The sequence below is a fragment of the Gossypium hirsutum genome, chromosome A07 (genome assembly GCF_007990345.1).
Source record: "Gossypium hirsutum isolate 1008001.06 chromosome A07, Gossypium_hirsutum_v2.1, whole genome shotgun sequence".
Classification (NCBI taxonomy): domain Eukaryota; kingdom Viridiplantae; phylum Streptophyta; class Magnoliopsida; order Malvales; family Malvaceae; genus Gossypium; species Gossypium hirsutum.
In genome coordinates, this window is record NC_053430.1 from 82231925 (window position 1) to 82257492 (window position 25568).

Sequence of the window (25568 nt, forward strand, 5' to 3'; positions counted from 1 at the left end):
AATGGAATTGATTCATTTACAATCTTATATGGATTACTTAAAGAATGATCGGAAGAATGAGTTTATGTTTTTGGACTGTTTTGAAGCTCGAAAATGAAAATTAACCATTCGATTATAGTGAGCATGTTGAGTTGTGAAATATTGGATATATTTTCTCAAAATTTTACCAGGGGTAAAATCGTCAAACTTTTACTAGGGGTAAAATTGTCAAAATTTGTTAGGGGTAAAATAAGCATGAGAAAATTGTTATATATATAAATATTAAAGTTTGTTTTGGAAAATAGACAAAATGAATCAGGTTAGATCACATTGTAGAGTACTGGGTCAAAAAGGCCCAAGAAGTGCTCGTAATTAGACCCGATATGAGAGAGACTCCAAAACCCATTATGGCAACCCTAGTAGGAATAAAAGGGTGTGTCATCCACCCTAGTCTTATTCTAAGTAGGATGTTGTTTTTTTCTATTTGAAATAAACTACTACAACTAAAACAAGAGTTCTACATTCTCTTCCTATAAATAGATGGCACCGATAAAGCTATTAACACAACTTTAAGATATTGTTATTCTGCCGAAAAATAGAGAAAATTATTATCAACTATTACATATATTTTTCAGGAATAACAATTCTACCGATTTCTATTAAGAAAAGAGAATTTTTGTTTTCACCCCAAAAGGAGAGAAAACTATTTTTCTAGTTCCATGTTTCAATTCAATTAGTCCAAGCCTACACTCGAAGCAATTCGTGGTATGAGAATAGCAAAAAAGATCATTTGGTTGAAAACCGAGAACAACAAACGTCCGTTAAGCTAAAAACACAGGTACAAATTCAGTTAAGGTTTATTGCTATAAATATCACAAACCGGGTCGATTTTCAAAATTTTAATTTTCCGCAATGTAAGAAAACCATTTTCAAATCGGATTTTTTTCCAACAATTGAATATAAACACGAATTACACATACTTTAAAAGATGCATTTTAAGATATTTGGCTTTCTTCTAGTTCCAATCAATAGATATAGCATCAGCCACTTATTTCAATTCAATTACATTTGCTAGCTTTTCCTATTGCATTTATGCCAATTTCCACATCTTAACTTAAGTTCAAGCATAGATAAAACGAAAATAAACACAAGCATACCTATTAAAGAATGAAGGGTAGTAAGTTCCATAAGAACTTACATTTCAAAAGATAAAACGAGTCGATTTCTCAGAGCTATTCTGTCATTTTAGCTTTTCCTCTATAAGCTCCACTTTTATCTAATTCTGATTGTATACAAATATATACATATATAACAATCAATATCACATATTAACACATCGTGGCCGTTCAATGTCTCACAACAGCAATGCTTAATGCATGATCTTAATTAAACCTCTTTTTCTTATTTCACACATATTTTGTATTATTCAATTTAATCTCTGAACTCGGGATAAGCATTTTTTTATTTCTAGCTTCAGATCAAAATTCGATTTCATATTCTCTCATTAGGGACCTTATACTCTTTATTTCTAGCACAATTCTATGATAGGTTACCCATTAATTCAATTTTGTCCCTAATGCTACAAAGCTAAGAAACAAGCTTAATTAACTTTACAATTTAGTCCTTTCCATGATCTAAGCTCAATATCTATCAATTCTAGTTATAATTCATCAATTTATCAACAATAACTTGATAAAAACTCAACAATTGAACAAATTGATACATGGGCTAGCTAAATCAAGTTTTCATGATCACAAAACTATAAAAATCATTAGAAAAATGGTTTGGTTACCTTGTTTATTTGAAGGCCAGATGTAAGAAGAAAATTTTGAAGGTTTTCTTGTTTCTCAACTATGGTGGACAGTGGGGAGAATGGAGAAGATAGTGGAATTTTCCACTAACTCACTTATTTATACTTGATTAGGAATTCATTAATCTTAATTAATTAACTTAATCATGACTTAATTATCATAATCTAACTATTAACTAAACTTAATGGATAATAAGACAATGGTTTAATTACCATTTTAGTAATTTGAATAATTGTTATTTAAGTCCCCAAGCCTTTCCTTAATTAAAACTCTATAGCCTTTAGTCTTTTACAATTTAGTTCTTAAGCTTTAGTTAACTAACTTATTGGCTATATTCACATATTAACTCCATAAATATTTCTATTTTATATTTATGGGCTTGATTTACAGAAATAGAGTTTTAAAACTTGGGAATCATTCTACCCTTCATCAAACTACAAACCAAAGTTTTTGGGAATTTCAAAAGCACTTCCCCATAATTTTGCTTCGTCATAGATAACTCTTCACCCTATAATTGTGAACTGTTCCAAATTAACACCTTTTTTTTTTATAACAACTATCACCCATTTACAGATGATCTCGAGGCAATGTCACTTTATAACCTACCTCTTGATTTGGGGGCTATTTTTATATCACTATCTCAATTTGGACCTAATTGGACCCTCTATTGGGTCACCTAGGGCCCATTGAGTGGCATAATTGGGTAGGAACCATCACTCTCCTATAAATACCCAAAGGTATCCACATTATAGGGGGACTCCTCTCTATTTAGACAAAACCCTAACACACTAAAGTTTTATTCCTTTTTTGCTGGAGTCCCTTTACATTTTCGGCTCTTGGCCCTAAAGTAGGTAAACTGACATTCCTTGACACTTCCCCTTCTCCTCCTCCATCTTCTTTGATACCGCGTATGAACAATATATTAGTGGTATCAATATAAAAATGGCTACTAATGACTAGTTTTTATAGTAAGTATTGATACCCTCTTTGTAGGTATTGATACCTAAGATGTAAGGGCATTTTTTCAACTTAAAATATTACATTGCAACGGTCATAGTTCATCTCTAATGGCTAGAAAATAATTCGTTGATATAAATACTTATCAAGAACATTATAAGACACTAAAGAGATCCGAGCATCAAAATTAAGAGAATAAACTTTATTTCTTCATTTTATTCATTCTATTGTGCATAGCCTCTTAGAGCTTATTGTTAAATCTTTCATAAGTCTCTTTTTATCTTTTAATGAGTCAAATTTGTAAACACTACCTTCTTAGAGGTCTATTTATTTCATCTCTTTACTAATTGTAGATTGAGAAGGTTTTATTTGAGCCACAAAAACTATAGTGATTCTAGATTAGATTTGAAAATCTAAAGGGTTTAGTTGAGCCATAAAAAATAATGGAAATATTTTATTTTGACCTTAAGAAAAAGATGGGAATTGTAAGTGTTACACATTTTCCTTGAAAAGTACAATTCATGGTAGTGAATTAGAAAATACTTAATTGAAGTATACAGATATAGTAGAGATAAACTATTGAGGCCAAACTACTCTAAATTGAATTGTCAAGCTTTTCACCCTTTCTCCCCTATTTAAAAAAAATAAAATAAAATTCCAATTCACCCACTTTTGATATTTTTAGGAAAAACAAATTCCATAATAAACATTTTATAAATGCAATTCATTCTATTTTTTTTTCCATATAACTGTTATGAGTATAAATGTTAACCTTTGCTATCTTATGATAGATACAAGTCGACTATTTGATGGTAAAGTAAATCAAATTTTAGACTACATGGCAGAACAACTAAGGTAAGTGTTCAATCTGATCAAATCGAATGAAATAATTTTTGAATTAATCAAGTTGACGAATATTATTTTATTATCTTAAGTTGATTTGAAATTTCTCGAATCGAGTCGAGTGAGATGGAATTCAAATCGAATCGAATATATTTGTTCGAGTTAAATTAAAAAAAATAACTTTGGGTCCTTATAGCCACTGCCAACCACCATAATCAAATTTGTTATTAACTTTCATCCCCTCATAATTTATTTATTAATCTTTTATATATGAGTTAACTTTTTTGCTTGCTTAGTTACTTTAATTAACTTTTGATTCTTGTCACCATGTATTTTAAAATTAAAAAAATACATTAAATGTAAAAAATGTGATTTTTAATAAAAGTTATTTTAAAGATAAAATGTGAAATTGATACCAACGGAAAATTTTAACATGAATATTTTATGGTATCATCAATAATTCAATTTTAACAGAAATTGATAAAAATTTAGCATGACTAAATAATTCAATAAAATAAATAGTACAAAATGCAAAATTTAATTCAATAATATAAATAATAGACATAAATTCGAAAAAAAATTACTGTATGTTTGGTTCAATGTAATGGCATAACCATTACAACCTTATTCCGTGGGCCCACCTTAAACACCTGTTTGGTTCAATGGAATGCCCTATTATGGGCTTATTCCATTACAGGCCTATGCAAGGAAATTGCTTGATTTCTATTCTGTTTCCTCACCACCGATTACTGATTCGGTGTTTAAGGAGACCATCACCACAAAAATGATCCCCACTTTGCCCTCTCCTATTTTCTCACCTGAAACACCAATTACGCTCCCATAAACACCACTTCGCAACCCAAAATTTACACTTCTTCTGCTACTGCTACCGCCATTTCTGCTTTTATTTTCAACCTTACCTCTCTTTGCTTACTTTCAAGATATGGATATGCTTCCTTCTTTTATTCTTTATCCACTTATTAATGGTGGAAGCCATCTTTCTAATTTCCACTCTTTTTCTTCTTCTTCTAACACCATTGCTACCCATATCGAAGCCTTAAGTAACAAACCCATGTCCATGCCTGTTAGAGGAAAGGGAAAAAGAGACCACCGCTTCGATAATGTTGACGATACCTTGATTTTTTTCAGTAAGATGATTGAAAAGTACCCAAAGCCTTCAATTGTGGAATTCAATAAATTATTAGGAGCCATTGTTAAGATAAAACATTATGCCATTGTTGTTTCTAAGTATAGACGGATCGAATTATTGGGAGTTTCCCATAATGTTTATTCTAGGAGCATCTTGATTAATTGCTTTTGAATTAGGTCGAATTTCGGGTTGTCTGTTTTAGGGAAAATGCTGAAGTTAGTGCTGTAACATTTTCAACTTTGATAAATGGGCTCTTTAATCAAAGTAATATTTTTGAGGCCGTTTGTATGTTCGATGAAATGACTGAGAGAGGGTATCAACCTGATTTGGTTGTTTATAATACAGTACTTAAGGGGTTGTGTAAGACCGGCACTATTGATAGAGCTCTTAGGTTTCTAAGACTGATGGAAGGCTGAGGTTATGAACCCAATATTGTTCTTAACTTGTTGTCTTAGGCTATGGTTTTACTTGCCTTTTCAACTAAGGAAACACTTTCAAATGATGTAACTTTTCATCTTAATAACCAAAATCCTGCCCTTTGGATGCAATTTTTATGCAATAACTGATCTAGGTACAAGAACTCTATATGAACATTATCATTGGAAATTAAAGGTTATTTGTTGATTTAGTTTTGCTGCTTAGATCTAATATATTGTAGAATAATTGTCAGGTGCTGAATTGGGAAATGGTGTGGAGAATAATTACATGCATCCCTTGGGGATAAATTGATCGAAGAATGCAAGTATACCATTGGTTACTGCTGCAATTGTGCCTTCGCCTACATTATTATGGAGATTCAAGGTTTGTTTTCAATGATATTGTTGGTGTGTTTATTATCCATTTACTTCTTTTTAATAAATATAAAGTGGTTAAACTCAAAGAAAAACGAATTCCTCAGATGTAACTTGTATCTTTCAGTTATTTCTCAACCTTCTAGAATCTTAATCTATTTAGATATCCAAGTACTATTGTTCTTACTCTGGGGTTTCATTTATGGGAAGGTTAGTCTTATTTTATATTTTAGTTGTTTCAAGTTATACAGTTCGTATTTGATGTTAATAATGGTTAACAAAGGGCTACAAGATTCAGTTATGTTGCTTACGTTCTCATTACGTATGCCAAAATATTACAGACTGGATGGCAATCTGTAATGAGAATGAGTGCAGACTTACGGGACCTATTTCTATATGAGGCATTTTTGTATTATAATCCTCTTCTTCTAGTGGTTAGTTAAAATTTTATGATATGTAAAAAAAAATTATGTTATACTAACTTTTTCAATATGAGTGCAATTTTATGTTGTGTGTTTAAGGACTTGTAAAAGATTATTCTTCTTGTTTTGATATCACAAACTACAATGGTATGGTTTTGGGGAATCAATTTATTGGTCTTTTCTCTGTCTAATATCAATTATGCAAATTTTTTTTTATCTTGATCAGAATCATCTCACCCACAGTGAAATATGGAAGGTAATTGAATTTCCCAATCAGATCTTTTAATCAGGTTGCCTAATATGTACCGGTGGCTCATTATGATATACTATATAGATAAACTATAGTTGGTTGCCTTGTTTCTTGTCTTGTTCTTCAGCTAATGATATACTATATGGCCAGCAATGGCTGCAATTTATTTCTAATACTCGATTGAATTTTGTCTTGGTCTGGAACCTATACTTTCTTTAGTGATTTCAATATGTTTGAAGTTTCTGTAGCTGATGTATTATTTTGAGGGATCCATTTATAATGTTATCTTTAGCTTCAAGCTGTGTAAATGTGTATCAGGGATATAACATTGAATTTTTGAAGGAATTGTTCCATATTCTTCTTTTGAATTCTTAGTTTTCCTTTTTATCTTGAAATGTCTACATAAAGCTTGATGGTCTACTTGTACAACCGTTGCTAATAGTGCTTGGTAATTTTCCTCAAATAAAATAACTCTCTCTACGATTGTTGTAATTTCAGTGCGCTACATGGATGACTATAGTTGTTCCGACCAGTATGACAGCATATCTTTATCTCTACTCTAATGGAGAAGTATCATTGGCTGCCTCCCAACCAATGTAATAGATGTAATTTTATCATATATTAATTTTTGAGATCAAAATGTAATTTTATCATATATTAATTTATAATTCCATCCTTTTTGAAGGTACTAAACATAATTTTTTAATATTTTGGGGGCTAAAGTGCAATTTTACCATAGATCAATTTGTAATTTTATTCTTTTTAAAGGGGCTGAATTGAAAATTTTTCATTTCAAGGACTATGAGTTTTGATTTTTTATTTCACATATGAAAAGAACTAATGTTTATAAAATTTAGTAATTTTTATGTAAAATTTAAAGGTTTTTATTTCACCAAAAGATTGATATAAATTATTAATTTATTAAAGAGTATACCTTATAATTAATTGTTGTTATTATGTTATTATAAAGGATAAAATAAAATATAAAAAGTATGTTTTCTATTAAAATTGACTATTAAAATAAAATGTTATTAGAGGATTATCATATCGTATGTTAAATTCATTTATTGTGACCTAAGAGAACATGTGAGAGGCTAGATTGAATCAAATATATTAGGCATTGAAATATTCTTAATAATAATTTTATATTAAAATTATTATAAAATATTATTAATAATTATACTAAGAATGTTATTAAATTATATATTATTTTATTAAATTATATTTAATAATAATTATGTTAAAATATGATTAAATTATTTATTTTTATTTTTATTAAAATTTAATAACAATAATCATTTACCTACAAAAATTCTGTTAAGGGTACTTTGGTCATTTAAGCCTTTTTCCTTATACTATTACAACATCTATTCCATTCAACCAAACACAAGAATTCTATTACAGCTCTATTCCATTCCATTCAACTAAACAGTTGAATTACTGATTACAGCTCTATTCCATTACAGCTCTATTAAATTACAACCCTATTCTATTACAGTGAACCAAACGTATCTTAGGGTTTAAGAGGAAGTAAAAGTTTGGGAGATTTGGGGAAAGTAAAATTTGTTAGGGGAAAGTAAAAGTTTTGAAGGAAAAATAAAGGGAAAAAGTTCTTGGGATTTGAAGGGAAGTAAATTTTTTTTTGAGGAAACTAAAAGGGTTTGCGGGGGGACTTGATTCGAACTCAAAAATAATAAAAATTTAAATTGATTCGATTAACTCGATTAATTTGATTTGAATAGTTCGAAATTTAATTTTTTTTTAAATTTTTTCGAGTTGAATCAAAATTTACTCACCCCTAATTGAATATGTAAAATGAGATAAATATAATTAATATAGATTTATATAATGTGTTTGAGATTGAACTTAATGATTATAATTTCAACTAATGAAATTAAAAAGTTTATACTAATCAATTGAGTCTCAACTCGATTGATATTGACATTGTTACTAGTGTAGGAGGACATGAGTCCGAGTGTGTTGAAGCGCATTATCTTCCTATTTAAGGGTTAGGATGGGAGGGGCTATAAATAATTTTAAGCATTGTATCAAAATAAAATATTATAAGAAACTATAATTTTCGTCACAAAAACAAAACACATTTTATTGTTGAACAAATAGTTGCAGTCCTATCTAAAATAGTTGCATAAAACATATATACTGAACTCATGTATTTATTTAATATTTGCATATATACATTTGGTAGCAAGTTTCTAATCATATATGCAAGTCTATTTTTATGTTTAATTATTGTTTTCCATTATTTCAATAATATTATATACTATTTTATATTTTTATTTTTAATAATTGAAGGAGGGAATAGATATATCTCAACATATTATTCTTATCAAAAGGTAAATTTATATTTTGTAATTTTTATTTTTGCATAATAAATATATATTTCAATATTATGCAAATTTTAATAAAAACTACTTTCTTTTCAATAAAATTAATTAACTATTTTAAAAATATATATCAATAAATAATTTCTCAATTATATTTTCCAATAAATGAGAATACCAATTTCTTACCCACGAAATTTCTCCATGCGTTACACAAGTAAACAATTAGTATAATTATATTATCGAAATCAACTCTCATTTAATTAAAATAATTATTTTACACGTAATTATAAATTCTTCCCTATAAAATTAAAATAATTTAATCTCTATCAATTTTGGAGGTGAGTAATTAAAAATAAGTAATCACTATATTAATATTTTCTATTAATTATACATAATTTTAGTTGATATAATAATAAACTTAATTCATAAAATTTATACATATTATTAATTTAGTTTTATTTTAACAAATTTATCTTACAATAATTAAGGTTAAAATGACAAAATATATAAATATTAAAATTTAAATTTATTTTTATATTAATTAAAATTATGTATAATTAATAAAATATATTAATATTATAATTAATTATTTTTAATTTCTCACTTTTCAACTATAATTAAAATGCGCCAATTTTTGTAGGGGACCAAAAGGACTAGAGGGGTCTTGTTACAAAAAAACAATATCCAGGTCCACCGAAACCGACCCGGTCAGTTATCGTCCTTAATCCTTTGACCCGTAACCCATTTTTAGATCCGCTTAACGTTGCTTGTTGTGCCGCGTCAAGCTTCAAAATTCTGCAACACCTCCCTCCCTCCCTCCCTCCCTCTCTCTCTCTCTCTCTGCAACCATGACTGCCACGATGGGTCCACCGCCTCCCAGGAACCCTAAACCCTCGACCGAACAGGAGTCGATAGCCCAAGAACAATCCGAACCCATAACAGCCAAAACCACGATGGGTCCTCCGCCACCTCTTCCCATAAACCCTAACCCCTCGACCGAACCCGAGTCGATAGCCCAAGAGGAATCCGAACCCATAACAGCCAAAACCACGATGGGTCCTCCGCCACCTCTTCCCATAAACCCTAACCTGCAAAATCCCCTAGACGAAGAAAAACCATCAAAGTCAGAACCAAATTCAACTGAAAAGCCCTTAAATCCAAAGCAATCTTCTGTGCCTTACACAATCCCTCCGTGGAGTGGACCTCCTTGTCACCATTTCTTCCTCGAGGTGCTTAAAGATGGCTGCATCCTCGACCGATTTAAAGTGTAATTGTTTTTACCCTTTTAAGGCTTCTTTTCTTTTTGTTTTTCTTTTTTGGGAATGTTGACAAATTGTGAAATTTGTTTGTATAGGTTTGAGAAGGGAGCTTATATGTTTGGGCGTATTGATCTATGTGATTTTGTGCTTGAGCATCCCACTATTTCGCGGTTTCATGCTGGTAAATCTCTTTTATTTGACAATGTAAACATTTAGTGTCCATGAAGCGAGGAATTCAAATAGCTTAAATTTGGTTGGTGAAGTCGGAAATGTTTGCAGAATAAAATGACTACGAGAGGTTATTTTGTTTGGATTCTAAATGAAGTAGATTCAATTAGCTAGTAAGAAGTTTTATTGTTGTAAACGGAAAATGAGTAGATACCCAAGAAAAGAAGCGAAGGGTTTTCGTTATTAGATTAATTCTCTTTGTTTTGATTATATCATTTAGGTTATGGTTATGTGGAATAACATATTTCAAATTCATTATGGAGGCTATCAACTTTTTCAAAATTTAATATTTTTCATTGGCCAAGAAAGATGTTATCTTGCAGTTTCTCTGAGTTGTTGAAGTCTTCTGGCTGCTGTTTGTAGTTTCTACTTTGTAATAAAACCGTATTCAATTGACTCACATGAATAGCATCTCTGGGTTGTTAATTTGTTATATTCTTGTGAAATGATTAATCCTAATTCTCCGAAATGGCTAACTCTATACCCTCTAGAAGCTTTCTTTGTAATGGGGGCTATGATTGGAGCATTTTCTAATTTCCAATTTACACGTTTGTACAAGAACTGCTCATGACCACCCCACCTGTGACTTATTCTTATAAATCCTTTTTCTCTTCTTTATCCTTGTAATGCTAGCTGTTTCTCTTTTTTTGGTTTTATGCACAAATATTAAATATAAGGATGCTAGGAATAATTACAAAGATAGTCATAGGAATGTGCTAATGCTTTTTTTTCTTTTTATTTTTAATTATTGTTTCTCTTTACTAGTGCTTCAGTTTAGGAGCAGTGGCGAGGCCTATCTTTATGATCTTGGCAGTACACATGGCACTTTTATCAATAAAAGTCAGGTATTGCTGTCCAACTGTATTCTGTTTATTTATTGAGTTGCAGTTTACCGTGCTAAAGTGTTTCAGTTTTTTCTGTTTGGGTTTCTGGTGAGATGTTTGGATGGTCAACTTCCTGCTTCTTAGTAGAAACTTTGTGGAAAAGTTAATGAACTTGCTGCTAGATTATAGTTTATTGTGCTTGTGATATCATGCTGAGCTTCTTTTCCAAATTACTTAGGTGACCAAAAAGACTTATGTGGACTTATGTGTGGGTGATGTCATTCGGTTTGGCCAGTAAGTAGACTTTTGCTTGCCTGTTTTTGTTTCCTCATAATTTATTTGTCCATCTTCCTTTCAATGCATTCATTTCTTAGCTTTTCCTCTGAATTTTTCGTACTCATTTGACTGTTATCCCGATGGATATATGTAATATCAGTCTTAGAGCCAAACTTTGGTTGAGGATTGCTTGTCATTCAGATGTGCATATATCCATCTGCCCCTTGTTCCCGCAAAAGGACTGTCTAGCTTAGCTCCTTTCTGTTGTAATCTCTTTGGTGTAGGTTTTATGTTTAATAGATTGGGTCTCAATTTGCTCTAAATTTCTAAAAGTTTTAGTGCTTCATTGCTCTCACCTTTACTATGTTGCAGTCTTATTTGCTTGTTTACTTTTGGAAGAAAAAAGTTATATCAGATTCTGATTAATTTTTTCTTCTTTTTTATTCGTAGCTCAACTCGTTTGTATATTTTCCAAGGGCCTTCGGAGTTGATGCCACCGGTAAGACTTTTATGCAACCTATTTTGGTTATTGATTCTTTGATTTGATCTTAGTTCAATTTAGGGGCTGAAGTGTTTAACAGATAGAATTACTTTTTTTTTTTACACTTAAATTATTTTCTTTGTTTGCAGATCTTTTCTTTAGTAAAATTTCCAGTTCAGTTTCTTATCTTGTCATCACATATGATCACATGTTGATGTTTCATTTTATGAAATTGGTTCATGCCTGTGCAGTGGCATTTGTGCAGGCAAAAATTCGCTTCATGTTTGATACTTTCTTGTTTTAGTTTATTCATTAATACATGCAAACCCATCAAATTTTTGAGTGCTGGGAAATTAAAACATCATGCGGCACCATCCAACAGCTCAATATTTTTTATCTCAAATTCTCTGAATACCATAGCACAGTGGCTAGGATGGCTTGCTAAATTTTCTTAAACCTCTGAACTTCCTGTACATTGATGAATTTCTTGCCACATTTTTGTGTGGAACAATTCTTCTTTTTAAATTTGAAAATAAAATAAAATAAAATAAAATACAAACCAAGTGTTGAAAGCAGTAGTCCAGCAAATTAACAATTTAGAATCTAGTTTTATCTTTTTCAGTTAGTATACTTACTTGTATTACTTGACATCTTTCGAAGGATTGTTATGAGAGAATACTTTATTGGGTTGTGTTCTGGATCAGGATGTTCGCTTCTGCTTTAACATTTAGTTCTATTGTATTCTTTTATTGGAAGAACTAGAAAGAAATGCAGCACTGTTTTATTGTTTCAGTCATTAAAATTGTAACTTCATATATACAATTGTCTTTTTGAGTTTGATTGCTGTAATTTGGTTCATGCTTTTGTGTTCTAGGAAAAAGACTTGAAAGTCATAAGAGAAGCTAAGATCCGAGAAGAGATGTTAGACCGGGAAGCTTCACTTAGACGAGCAAGAGCAGAAGCATCTCTTTCTGATGGTATCTCATGGGGCATGGGAGAGGATGCTATTGAAGAAGCAGAGGTTTGTATTACTTAGAAACTAATATAATACTATTGAAAATTTTTAAAATATTTTATGTGATCAAAAACTTTTTTAAGAAAAAAGACCCGAATTCTTTCTCCCACAATTTGGATGAGTGCAATGGCTCATTGTTGTTTTCTTTTGGATCCACTTCATTCCGTCAGCTAGCAATCAGATAAATGTAATTAAATTTGATGACTTCCTTCCTTGCAGACAACTTGGTGCTGATTGCTTATTCAAATGCCTTATAGAGCTTATCATTTTCCCTTTCTGGCTGCATATATTGGACATAACCCTAATTCCATATTGTTTTGATGTAAGACTAACAGATGATTTTGTTAGTTTTATTTTCTACTTACTTTGCCTTTTTTATATTTAGGATGATGCTGATGAAGTGACTTGGCAAACCTACAAAGGACAGCTTACAGAGAAGCAGGAAAAAACCCGTGATAAGATAATAAAAAGGACTGAAAAGGCAAGCCCTTTTCACTTTGTGAATTCTTCTTATGAAATGAATTTAATGACATTTGTTTTTCTCATTTGGGTTGTTTGTTTCAGTTATCTAAACTTTATTTCTAGGTCTTTAGATTCAACTTGGAGGTGTCACTTTCTGATCTATTCTGTGTTAGTGCCCTTTTTTTAAAATTATTTATTGCAAGTTTTTGTTCTCGATGTAGATTGCTCATATGAAGAAAGAGATAGATGTAATACGAGCCAAAGACATTGCACAAGGTGGGTTGACACAAGGCCAGCAAACTCAGATTGCTAGGAATGAACAAAGAATAACACAGGTTTGTTGAAAGTTACATGGAGAGGAGTCTGCTGTATTTGTATTGGATTATATATGGTTCGATTGTGAAGAGAAGTCACAGAATATTATTGACACAAATCCTACAATTTTTGTAGATACTGGAGGAGCTTGAAAGCTTGGAAGAGACTTTAAATGAAAGTATCCGTGAAAGCATAGGTGCACGTGGTGGAACAACTCGTGGTAAGCGAAAAGGAGGGCCAGACGATGATGAAGAAGACTTTTCAAGGTAATTGTCTTTTTGAGAAAAACAAGAGACTTTATATTGTCTTTGCCACCAAAATTGTTGAAAGGCGTGCAAACTTTAGTTACTATAAAATATGCATGTAATTACCATTTACCCGTAGTTGCATTTATTCTTCTCAGTTTTCTTCTCTTTGAGTATTTCAGAAGGATATGCCTCTGGTTTGTTCTTCAGTTGACTTATGAAGCTAGATTAATGGTTAATGCTCATAATGATTTTTGATTATTCAGTGATGATGATGAATTCTATGACCGGACAAAGAAGAAACCTACTGTGCAGAAAATTGGTGAAACACAGTCTATTGAAACTGCTGATAGTCTTCTTGATAAGAGAGATGCCATTACCAAAGAAATTGAAGACAAAAAAGAGTTGCTGTTGACTGAGAAGAACAAAATGGCCTCAGATACTGGTTTAGAAACTGAAGCTGGAGATGCACTTGATGCTTACATGTCTGGGCTTTCATCCCAGTTAGGTGAGTCAGTTGAAATATGTGTATATGTTTATATTACTACAAGTGAATAAAGTAAGCAGAATGCTGACGATGGAAATAGTTAAATGCATAGTCCTTTCTTTTCTTTTTCTTAGGCTTGTGTTAATTGCAACCTTTTGCTACTTGCTTTTTCCTTTGAAAGCAAAATATAGAAGGAAGCCTTAGGCTACAAAAGCTAAAATATTTTCCACCAATTAATAAACATCCAAGTTCTATGGATAATATTACAAAGGAAGAATTCACACCTCTATGTAGCGTGAAATTTTGTTACATTTGAGCTTTTTGCTCTTTTTTAGATTTGGTCATCCTTTTATCTTTTTGCTTTTACTTTCTTAGCCATCTAATACAGCAAGTAGTAAATAGTGAAATTTAAGTAGCAGATGTGGCTGATTCCTATCTTTCTTTATCAGTGCTTGATAGGACAGTGCAAATTGAGAAGGAACTCTCTGCCCTTCAGTCCGAGTTGGATCGGATCTTCTATCTCTTGAAGATTGCTGATCCAACGGGGGAAGCTGCTAAGAAAAGGGATATGAAGGCACAAGTACCAGCACCTGACAAACCTAGACCTCCTGCTGCTGCTGTCCGGAAGCAGGGTGCAAAGGAACCCAAAAAAATCAGTTCAGCTACAGAACCAGCAAATTCTCCTGTGCAGAAAGAGGGAGTTGTAGATGTCTCTATGGAATCAAGAAAGAAACCAGAAGAGAATGTTGTTAGTGATACATCCGAGGGGAAAAAGGCTATCTATACCGTTGCAAAGCCCCAATGGCTTGGTGCTGTTGAGAACAAGGAGATTAAAGAGTCAAATCAAGTAATAGTAGTAGATACGCATAAAGTTGATGACTTTGTTGACTATAAAGATAGGAAGAAAGTACTTGGGAGTGCTGACAATCCACAGGTTAAAGAGCCATCAGGAATTGAAGCTACTGCCTCCGGTCTGATTATAAGAACACAGAAACAGGTTGAAAAGCCTGAAGCTGGTGATAGACCTTCCAATCAATCTATGACACCCTCCACGGGAGCTGAAGAAATTGCACAGAATGCTGTGGCACTGTTGCTGAAGCACACTAGAGGGTACCATGCGGACGAAGAGGAATTGTATGAAACCCCTGATATGTCGGCCAGAAATCAATCTAAGAAGAAAGAGAAAAAGCTGAAACGAGTGCTTGGTCCTGAAAAGCCTTCATTTCTTGATAGCAATCCAGATCCAGAGTACGAAACGTGGGTTCCTCCTGAAGGTACTTTGCTTAGTGTCAATGAACCGGAAATTTGGGTAGCATCCATAATGGGCAGTAATGAATGGATTGCAACTTAATTCCATTCATAAGAATTGCAGTGTCCTTTTAATAATATTTTTATATTTCTTGCAGGGCAATCCGGTGATGGGAGAACAACGTTGAATGATCGATATGGGTACTGACTCTCATGCTTATCCTATAATGTTAGAGTTGGAGGTGCAACATTGTTGCTTGAGTCATTCATGGCATTGAAATTATGGTTGGCATTACCCAGCACCTCTGCATGTGGGATTCTGTTGACTTGAACAGGATGATTTTGATGTCCATGGAAGAACCTTGAGTTATTGGTGGGAACTCTCTATAGGGAAAATGAGTAGCAAAGAACCGAAATTGGAGCGACAGTTGGTACAAAAGAAAGGAGAGAGAATCACATAAAAGTAGTATAAGTTTAATGTATGTACAGAAAGATGTAATATGTGCCAACATTGTCCAATAGAAAGTTCTGATATGCGTTTGTAGTTGAAATTCTGCCCTGAATAACAATGGCTCATTATTCTCCATCTTCTCCTGCCAGCTTCACCTAACTACCTTCTTTCAAAATTGCCAATTTTCTAATGATATTGATATATTAATATAAATACCCAAATTTGTTATGATACTGGTATATCTATATAAATAGCCAATAGTTGTGGGTTTATTTGATATTTTTTTTAATTTTTATATACATTTATAGTTTATTTTATTTTTATATAAAGTATATATTATACGCAAATGAGTTATATGTATACAAGTGTGCTTATATTAAAAGAAAAAAAAAGTAAAAAATTTTAATATTTACTATTAAGAAAGTTTTAAATTTTGAACATTAAATGAGTAAATAAAAAATTATTGTATTGATTTTGGGTGCAAGACCTTTTGGCATTTAGTATTCAGAGTTGAATTTAGTGATTATATTTCATATTATTTGAGCATGTGAATGATTTGATAAGCAAGCAGGTGTTGGGTGAGGAGTTATTTGCGGTAGAAGTTATGAAATTGAATGAACATTGTCCTTCAAAAGGTACCTTGCTTTGTCTGTTTGGAGTTGCATGAGCTGGAAATTTAGATTCCCGACTTCCAACACTAAATGGCCGCCCAGTTTCCCATTTTACAAAGGGTAGTCATTATGATGATGTGAACATTTGGTAACACAGCATAGCTCATCCTCTTTTCTTCGCTCACTCTAATCCCCATATCTCCAATTTTGCTCCCATTTACTTTTTCATCATGTTCTATGTTATATTTATTTCTAAAACTAAGATCAACAAATTGTAACTAAAATTTACAAAAAATAAAAAATAAAAAAAATATTGACAGATTTGAAATATATGTTATAAATTCTTAATTATAAAAAACTTGCCTTAACTTGATCTGAAAAACCGAACCCTGACCTCGAAGCTCGATTTCCCCACCAAAGTCCAAAATTTCAAGAATTTTGTTATCTATTAAAAATAGAGATATTCCTGCACTGCACTGCACTCCAATTCTAAAAAAATTACCTTCCTAAAACGAAGAGATGCAGCTTTGGGTTAAGAATGTTTTAGGATAAAAATCATTTTACCTAATCATAATTACAAAGTTAGTATTGAGAAAAACGAGGAAAAGCGAATGAGAACTAAAATTCTGTACTTATCCCATCCCGTCTTAGCTTCACTTCTTCTATATTTTACCCAAACTGCTCGGATTTTTAGGTATTACAAATTACTATTCTTTTTTGCTATAATATCTTATTTACTCCTTTAACTTTATAAAAAATTATTTTATCTTTTCATTTAATTTTTCATCTCCATTAGTTCTTAAACTTATATTTTTATCAAATCTCTCTAAAATGGATAGAAAAATTAACTCTTGTTAATTTTGTTAACGTGATACACACGTGAATTGCACGTAAATGAGATATCAACATTTAATTAATTTCTTAAAATTTAAAAAAAATTAAAAAATATATTTTTATAATCTTTAATGATTTTAATGGATATTAATTTTTAAATATAATTTTTAAAATTTTTTAGATTTTAAAAAATTAATTAAAATTTGATGTGTTATCTATCCAAGTGGAAATCCACATGTATGCAATGTTTGTAAAGTTAAAAAACGGTAACATTTCCATTTATTTTAGAGTGATCTTTTAACAAAAACTTCAGTTTAAAGACTAAAAAAAATAAAAAAATAAATAAAGAGCTAAAACAACTTTCTTTCTTTCTTTTTTCTTTATAAAATTGAAGGGCCAAATAAATAATTATGCAAAAACTACTACAATGGTAGAAAAATAACATAATAAAAGTTTTTGATGGGGCACTTTCGAGGGTTTAAGATAAAGACTAATAAACATCACATGACACAATTTTAAACATCATTATTATTTTAATTAATTATATCTAATTATAGATTGTATTCGTGATTGAAAGTTATTATATTTAAGGTTAATATGTAAATTTGTCAAATTTTACCACTATACTTTATTTTCATTGATATTTTTCATTGTTCTTATGAATTAGAGATAAATTTACTACTATACTTTTAACTCTATATTAAATTGTGTATTTTTTTCTTTTATCTGATTGAATTTTATCACTAGAATTACTTTTTTATTAAAATTTTCTATTCAATTTTAATTTAATTAATTTGAAGAAAAAATTTAATAATTTTTTTTATATTTTACTTTAATATTTAACAATAATAAGTTAACTAATAGAATCTTAAATTTAAATAAAAATGGTTATTTATAAACTTAATTTTTTTCTTTTATGATATATGAATTTTTATTTTTCAAGTTTTTATTTTATTTAATAGATGTTCTAATTTACTTTATTATTTTTTAATATTTATAAGTTAAATTATTATTACTATTAAAATAAAATATTTGAAATAAATTTTTTTATCTTTTCAAATCATCAAAATAAATTTTAAATGATAAAATTTAATTTAAAAAATCAAAACTGGTAGCAAAATTTAATAAAATTCAATCACATAAAAATTGAATGACAAGTTTAATCATAATTTAAAAATATAAAATATCAATGAAAACAAAATATAATAACTAAATTTACAATTTAATTCTTATATTTAAGTCTACTAAATATTAATTCAACCCACATTAATATTATTAAAAAATTGATGGAAGGTGTGGATTTGAAAAGGATTTTGATATGTATTTTCCATTTTCATATGAGTTTATTTAATAAAGAGTTGGTGGGATTATGAATCATTAAAAAAATATATTAAATATTTTATGTTAGGTTCTTATTTTTGGTGATTGACCACAAAAAAACCCACCATTTAATTATTCATTTGGCTGCTAACTATGAAACAATCATCTTCATTTTCGTCTTATCTTTTCCATCATTAAACCTTGAAAAAGAATGAAAGATGCTAAGAGGTTGGATCAAATGTAGAGATAGAGGAGATTCTGGTCGAGAAATAGAGAAGAAGTAGATCCATCCTCTTAGGTTGGACCCCAAGTCAAGTCATTTAAATTATAATTATATAAACCCAATGTAAAAATAGGAATAGTAACCATGTCTTATTCAATAAAAACTGCATATTAATTTTAATTTATGGGTGGTTGGATATTGATGAGAAGTTTGAAAGTTTATAGAAAAATAGGGCACTTTATTGGCATGGAATATATAAATGGTTTAGTGTGGGGAGAGAAAGGTACATCAAGGGGATGGAACTGCCACACTTACTTGGGTAAGTGGTGCAAAATCAAATATTTAGTAGCTATATGACACTTGAGTGCAAAGTGGGTGATTTCTTGGATCACCCCCCACATTATGCCATTTTTCTCCCCTTGGATCACTCCCCACCTCTATTTCCTCAACTCAAACCCCATTTTCTTATTTGCTTCTTCTAGGGATCCAATATGGAATTTCTTGGTGCATGAGTCAATTTTTTGGATTTCTTTTCTTAATGGGAGATTAAGTTTGACCAATGTATTATTATTATTATTATTATTATTTTATTATTCACCATTCATTTTTAATTATTTTATTCACTAATAATGGGATATAAAAAAATTATGTATTGACACGTGCCTTTTAAAAAGTTAAAAAAAATAATAAAGTTTTTTTTTTAATTAATTTTGTCATAATTGAATTGGTTAGATTGAGATAAAACGAATTGAGACAAACATATTGAACTAGATTAAAAAATCAATTGAGCTGAATTTTTTAATTTTTTTAAAAATTTTTAAGATTTATTTGCTTTGAACCAATTAAGACCATTTAAAAACTTGAACCGCCCAATAAAAAATCTCATTGATTTAATTTTCAATTCATTTTAAAAAATATATATATAAATTGGGATTTGAATATTTCCATTATTTTGGAATTATGACTAATAATAAAATATGTATTTTAAGTACAGAGTGTAATTGAAGATCAACTCAAAGGTTCATCCAACAGTTGTACACATTCATGTGGATTAGAATAAAAATAATCTTCTTCTTTTGGTCTATCCGGAATGACCACCCGTTTCTTCGGGTTTCCCATTCTATCCGAATGTACTTCCTTCACGGTTTCTGAGAACTCGTCCCAGCTTAACGACCCGCTCTGGTATTCATCTATTAACTTAACCAGAAGTTTTCGGTCTAATAAGATTGTTTTCTTGAACCCCAAGAATCTGGAACGTGTTAAACAAGCAATTACCGATATAAATCAAATTCGAGTTCGAACAGCTACAGAAGAGAATTGTAAGTACAAGAATTGACGCGAGCGTGTCAGATATGTTTACCTCCGATGGCCTTCGACAACCTTGGCCATGTTTCCGTCATATGTAGGAACGAATATATCACTTTCTAAGGAAACTAGATAATCCAACGCTGCCATTTGGGATGAATGGTTTTGAAAGAATTTCAAGTCCGATCGAACTAGCAGAGTCTCCTTTCTGACCTGTTGTGCAAGAAAAGGCTACTGTTAGATCATATATAACATGCATTGTAGATGCCGAACATTCATCTTACTGACCAAATTAGGAAATGCTTCTGCCAACGGAGCCATCCGTCTCTCGCCACCATATATTTCTCCAGCGGCAATGTAAATTTGAACATTGCGGTCAATACCGAGCGCTCTTAATACTAGAGCAGTTTCTTCGGGTGTCAAAGGGCACAAACCTTCTTTCCTTTTCATTTCTGAATTTATTACTTTTTCCTTCCACCAGGGATAAGCATACCTAATAATACCGGATTTGCTGTAATTAGTAAAGAGATGACATAATTTATTGTTGTGGGAATGACAAAAAAGGCTTACAGCATACCTCATCCTTGTAAGTTCTTCCTCTTCATCGCTGTTGCAACCATGAGTGCAGCCGGAAAAAGCCAACATGTCCATTTCATATCGGAGATGAAGCACGAGAAAAGGGCCTTTCTCCCTCAAAATCTTGACAACCCTTCTACCCAATTCCTCGATTTGAGAAGTAAATTTAAGTGCATTGAAATTTACACGGCAGCGCAACTTCTGAATCTCAGGGGGTAGGTTATTATTTGCAAGCCGAGCATCGGTTTTATTCAACCGTACAACTTTGTGCTTTTGCACAAGAGGAAGAATCTGGTAACAATGACTCCAGAAATTAGATGCAATACGACGAATTGCAAACAATACCAGGACAGCAAAGCTTATTCCATCTTTAATCAATAGGCAACTAACCTGATGAGCATAATAAGAAATATCAGACCAACTAATCGGTTGCATAGAGAGGAACATTCCTTGGTCAACTCGATGCTGAACTCGGGGTGGTAGTTCCTTCAATATCCGAACCTCATCTCTCAAGGAAGTAATGAAGTGATCAACATCGAAAATGTCCTTAAACTCACTGATCATAATTTATAAACAATCAATTTGAGGATCATCTTGAATTGCAGCTCATAATTTGAATCCAAAAACAAAGATTAAATAAATAGTATGTACCTAGGGTCATTCCAGAAAGAGGTTTTATCTAGTTCAGGAACAATAAGTGTGACATTTAGATATCTGGCAATGGCAACCATGTCGCAAATCTGAGGAACAGAAGCCGGAAAAGACATGAAATGGTTAGCATCTGAACAGGAAAGTTATGAGCAAAAAAACAGACAGTGAAACAAGGAAATCCCAATTGATGCTGAGATGAAAAAATCAACTTACTGCAGCTCGCATTTGGTTGAGTCCTCCATTGCAGGAAACCATAAGATAACCATTATTCTTATATAACCCTGTAAAAAAAACAGTCATCAAATAAGAACAGTAGTCATAGACAACTTGAAGGGGGGGGGGTTCTTCAATTTCCATCAAAGGGAAAAAGCAGAAAGCCCCATAAAAGCTTTAATAGCTGATAAGGCAAGCAAAAGATTCACAGGTTAATTGACATAAGAAAAAGGGGGAAAAAAGATGATAAAAAGCAAAGTCTTTGTTAAGGACTTAAGAAGGCATCTTTGACAGAAAAAATTGCCTGTTCACAAGAAATACATACAAACAAACAAACACCAAATATTGAAGAAATGGCGATTAATTAAAATCAATCATTGCATACTCAAGAAATTGCAAACAAAAAGAAAGGAACTTTTGAGAACTTACTTTTTGGTGGAAGAATGAGTTTTGGTGGTATAGAAGACAATTCAGGAGCAACCAAAGGCAACTCAGAAGTAGAATGAGTGAAACAAGAAGGCCAGCCTTTGGGCAACTTGGGACCAAAAATTTCGCCTAATGTCATCAAATGAGCAAAGCATGTCCATATCAAAATTGTGGTTAATGCCCTTATCATCCATAGCTTCATTCTAGACCTTGAAACCATTGAATTCTTTAACTTCTCCACTTTCCCTTCCCCAAACATCTTAATTTTCATTTCCCACTGTTTCCTGTAATCACACTTTCCACTTGTCTCCTCTACTCTGCACATTGTAAATTACCCCTTTTCACCTCAAACTTCGCCCCCGCTTGATCCAAATCTTCAGCCTTTTTTAATCAATTATAATGCCAAAAAAAAAAACCTCTGAAATTTTGGGTTTTCTTTTCCCAAGATATGGTGATTTCTGAAAATTTTAATAAACTTAACCACCAACTCCTTGAACCTCTAAACTTCCCTTGTAACCAAACTTTTGAATTAAGATAATAACAAAAACCTTAGCCAGAAACAACAGCTCCACCAAGCTTACCAAAAGCAAAACTAAAGCTTAAAAAAGACAAACCCAGATTTAAAAAACTTACTTTTTTTTGGCCAAAACCCCGTAAACTCTCAACATACATTATCCAAATATGCAAAACCCAGAATTCTTATGATTCGGTTTCAACTAAATCTCCACTAACTACTCCCCAGAAAAGCCTTCTTTTCAAAATGATCCAAAAAAAAAAAAGAACCAAGTTCCTTTAGCTTATAAACAGAATGCTGAAAAGGGAAAAGCCTCAATTGAGGTTCATTCTCTTTTTCCGGTGAAACTTTCCGACCAGATCCCGGCGAGGTCGACGCCGGTGAACTGCTCAGAAAAGAAAACCAAAGTTGTGAGCTTGAGAGAGAGAGAGAGAGAGAGGGATAAAAAAAGTGAGAGCTTTGAGTTGTGGTTTGATAGAAGGGAAATAAAAAGGTTAAAAGCCTGCAATTAAGGCATTAATGTGTTGGGATTTCTTTTGCTGTTAAGGAGTTGGAGGATCTTCACTGCAGCTGTTGATAATTGAGGAAACTAATAAAACCTGGTAATTCTGTCAATTATAATATTTCATCATAAAATAAGGAAAATAATTAGCTGTAACATTAAACAAAGATAACAAAACGAGCATTTTCAGTTCCTTTTAGTTTTCTTTCTTTTTTCTTTTTAATTAAATTTCCTATTATTAAAAAAACAAAATCATCCGCGAAATCAAACCTCAATTTGTTTCAAAATGTCGGCGTATTATATACTTCATAGATGTTATAAAACGTTAGGGTTAATTCCTCTGCTGGTCCCCAAACTATGACCTAAATTATAAGTTAATCTTTAAACTTCAAAATATTTTAATTTAATCTTTAAAATATAATATCATATTAGCCTATCCATTAGTTTGGATGTTAAATTTTAGTGTTGACATAATTCAATTAAATTTTAACCACTGTCTTTGATCAGTGTGTTAAAAAAATTACTACTAAATTTTAATGATATTGTTTATTTTTTTAGGGATATTAAATATTTTAACCTTCCAACTTTACAAATATATACATATATATATTAGCCATTTATTTAAATTTTCACCTCTTTTAATCCTTAGAATTTACAATGTTTATCAAATCACCTCAAAATGTATGAAAAATTAATATTTGTTAACTTTGTTAATGTGACATACACATGGATCACCAAATGTATACGATGTAAGCAAATAACTAATTTTAAAAAAAAATAATTTTTTTTAAAATATTTTTTTACATTTTTTTATTTTTTAAATGTTAAAACTTAATTTATTGTTGATATGACATCTACGTTTATGCCACAACAACTAACTTTTCATAATTTTGGGGTAATTTGCAAACAAACAACGCAAATTTAAAAGCTAAAAAAGGTGAAAAATTAAATGGAGGGTTAAAATGATTTTTTTGGGTAAAGTTGGAATGACAAATAAATCATTCTGGTTTTTTTTTAATATGCTAAATCCAAACTATCCCTACAGTTAGCAGTGCTCAAACGGTTGGTTCGGTTATTAGTCAAATTACCCAAAATGTAAAAATTTTTAACTACTAGTCGAACCAAATTTTTTTCAAATGCATTAACCCAACCGAAATATTTCGGTTAATTTAGTCGGTTAATCAAATTAATCGAAATTTATATGTTTTTATTTTTTGGTTAAAATAAGTATAAAACATATAAAAAAGACATTGTTAATGTTCATTTTTTTAATAGTTCAAAAAATATATTATATATACTATTTATTTTGATTAATAAAAAAATAAATGTTTAAAAAATAAATTGTTAATATAAATAATATATTATATAATATATTATTTATTTGGATTAATTTGGTTAATTACCCGATTTCGAACAGAAATAACCGATAATCAAAATTTCAAAAAATCATTAACCGATTTTCAACCGAATTAAATTCGACCACCCACCAGTTAACCAAATTAAATCGGTTCGGTTGATTAATTTAATTTTAACCGAACAATGAACACCCCTGCCTACAATAAATATACAAGTACTTAAAATTTGATCAATGTATTTTAAATTTGTTTCGTATTAAACTTAAAATAGCATTTGACGTCAAAATTGAAGAATCTAATTGATACAAAAATAATACTTTAAAAACTCAATTACAATGTTTTAAAATCTAAATAATAATTTACAACCGTTTGCTACCATAAACCCTAGAAGTTAAATTTTGCATATGGCTTGCATAGACACATTAATTCAAATTAGATGGAATTTAAGATAATTTTTTTAGTATTTATAGTTAATTCACTACGATTCAATTTATTATTTAGACAATAAAAATTATTTAAATTTAATTATGAAAATTTATAAATATCAAAATAAAAATAATATTCTTGAACTTAAACAAATGCTACTATTTATGAATAGTTTTTTATTTTGTTCTAACATATTTTTGAAGAGAAAAAATTGTATAAAATTATGATTCCATGTCATCTCTATCCCTTTTTAATAGGAGAATGACAAATCAACTTTTTCTTTTTGATTTTTAATATTTTTAGTTGGATCTGAATTTCTTTTGGAGGAAAATTTTGATTTGTCATTCTCCTATTGGAAATGGGTAGGGATGATGTAGAATCACAGTTTCATACAATCCTTTCTCATTTTTGAAAGTTTATATACATAAAAGAAAATTAATTTTTTTTAATTTTTATAATTAAATGTAAAACTTGCAATTATGTAATATTAAATCCAAACCTTTATACCTACAACCTAATACTTTTAACACTAAATCAACAAACTTTGATTTTTCATTAAAATTTTCTTGGTTTAAGTTTTCTTAGTATACCAACTAATTAGGGTGTGCTTCATCTTTCTTAACTATCATTCAAAACTTAAAATATAACATGATTAAACCATTATTCACAAGATCAACTAGGTATTTTTTTATATACTCTAATTATAGATATACATATTATTAGTTACTTTGAGTTAGTTGTTGAGTTAATTATTCAATTCAGTGTTTATAATG

General features: G+C 30.6%; 2 protein-coding genes and 1 long non-coding RNA gene across 6 annotated transcripts; 2 read left to right on the forward strand and 1 right to left on the reverse strand.

The window, feature by feature from the left end:
• Positions 1 to 4300: 4300 nt before the first annotated feature.
• LOC107952820 (uncharacterized) lies at positions 4301 to 6896 on the forward strand. Of its 2 annotated transcripts, XR_005930039.1 has the most exons (3): positions 4301 to 4738; positions 5411 to 6209; positions 6702 to 6896. It is a non-coding gene; the product is annotated as an uncharacterized lncRNA (long non-coding RNA). The 2 variants fall into 2 exon arrangements; XR_005930038.1 differs by having other exon boundaries at positions 5411 to 6896.
• A 2358-nt stretch (positions 6897 to 9254) lies between these two features.
• On the forward strand, positions 9255 to 15974 carry LOC107952821 (kanadaptin). 3 transcript variants are annotated; one of them, XM_016888012.2, is made up of 12 exons: positions 9255 to 9815; positions 9903 to 9988; positions 10801 to 10880; positions 11098 to 11153; positions 11586 to 11634; positions 12491 to 12637; positions 13017 to 13112; positions 13315 to 13428; positions 13544 to 13674; positions 13920 to 14161; positions 14590 to 15414; positions 15547 to 15974. In XM_016888012.2, the coding sequence occupies exons 1-12, from the start codon at positions 9397 to 9399 to the stop codon at positions 15594 to 15596; spliced, it is 2295 nt and encodes a 764-aa protein (XP_016743501.1). In that variant the 5' UTR covers positions 9255 to 9396; the 3' UTR covers positions 15597 to 15974. The 3 variants fall into 3 exon arrangements, with proteins under 3 accessions (XP_016743501.1, XP_040972862.1, XP_016743503.1); XM_041116928.1 differs by having other exon boundaries at positions 10809 to 10880; XM_016888014.2 differs by lacking the exon at positions 11098 to 11153.
• Positions 15975 to 19754: 3780 nt separating this feature from the next.
• LOC107952822 (rhamnogalacturonan I rhamnosyltransferase 1) lies at positions 19755 to 23287 on the reverse strand. The gene is made up of 8 exons (XM_041116929.1): positions 22002 to 23287; positions 21573 to 21640; positions 21360 to 21448; positions 21099 to 21264; positions 20710 to 20999; positions 20421 to 20625; positions 20188 to 20345; positions 19755 to 20076 (listed from the first exon to the last, which is right to left on the reverse strand). The coding sequence occupies exons 1-8, from the start codon at positions 22321 to 22323 to the stop codon at positions 19836 to 19838; spliced, it is 1539 nt and encodes a 512-aa protein (XP_040972863.1). The 5' UTR covers positions 22324 to 23287; the 3' UTR covers positions 19755 to 19835.
• Positions 23288 to 25568: the final 2281 nt, after the last annotated feature.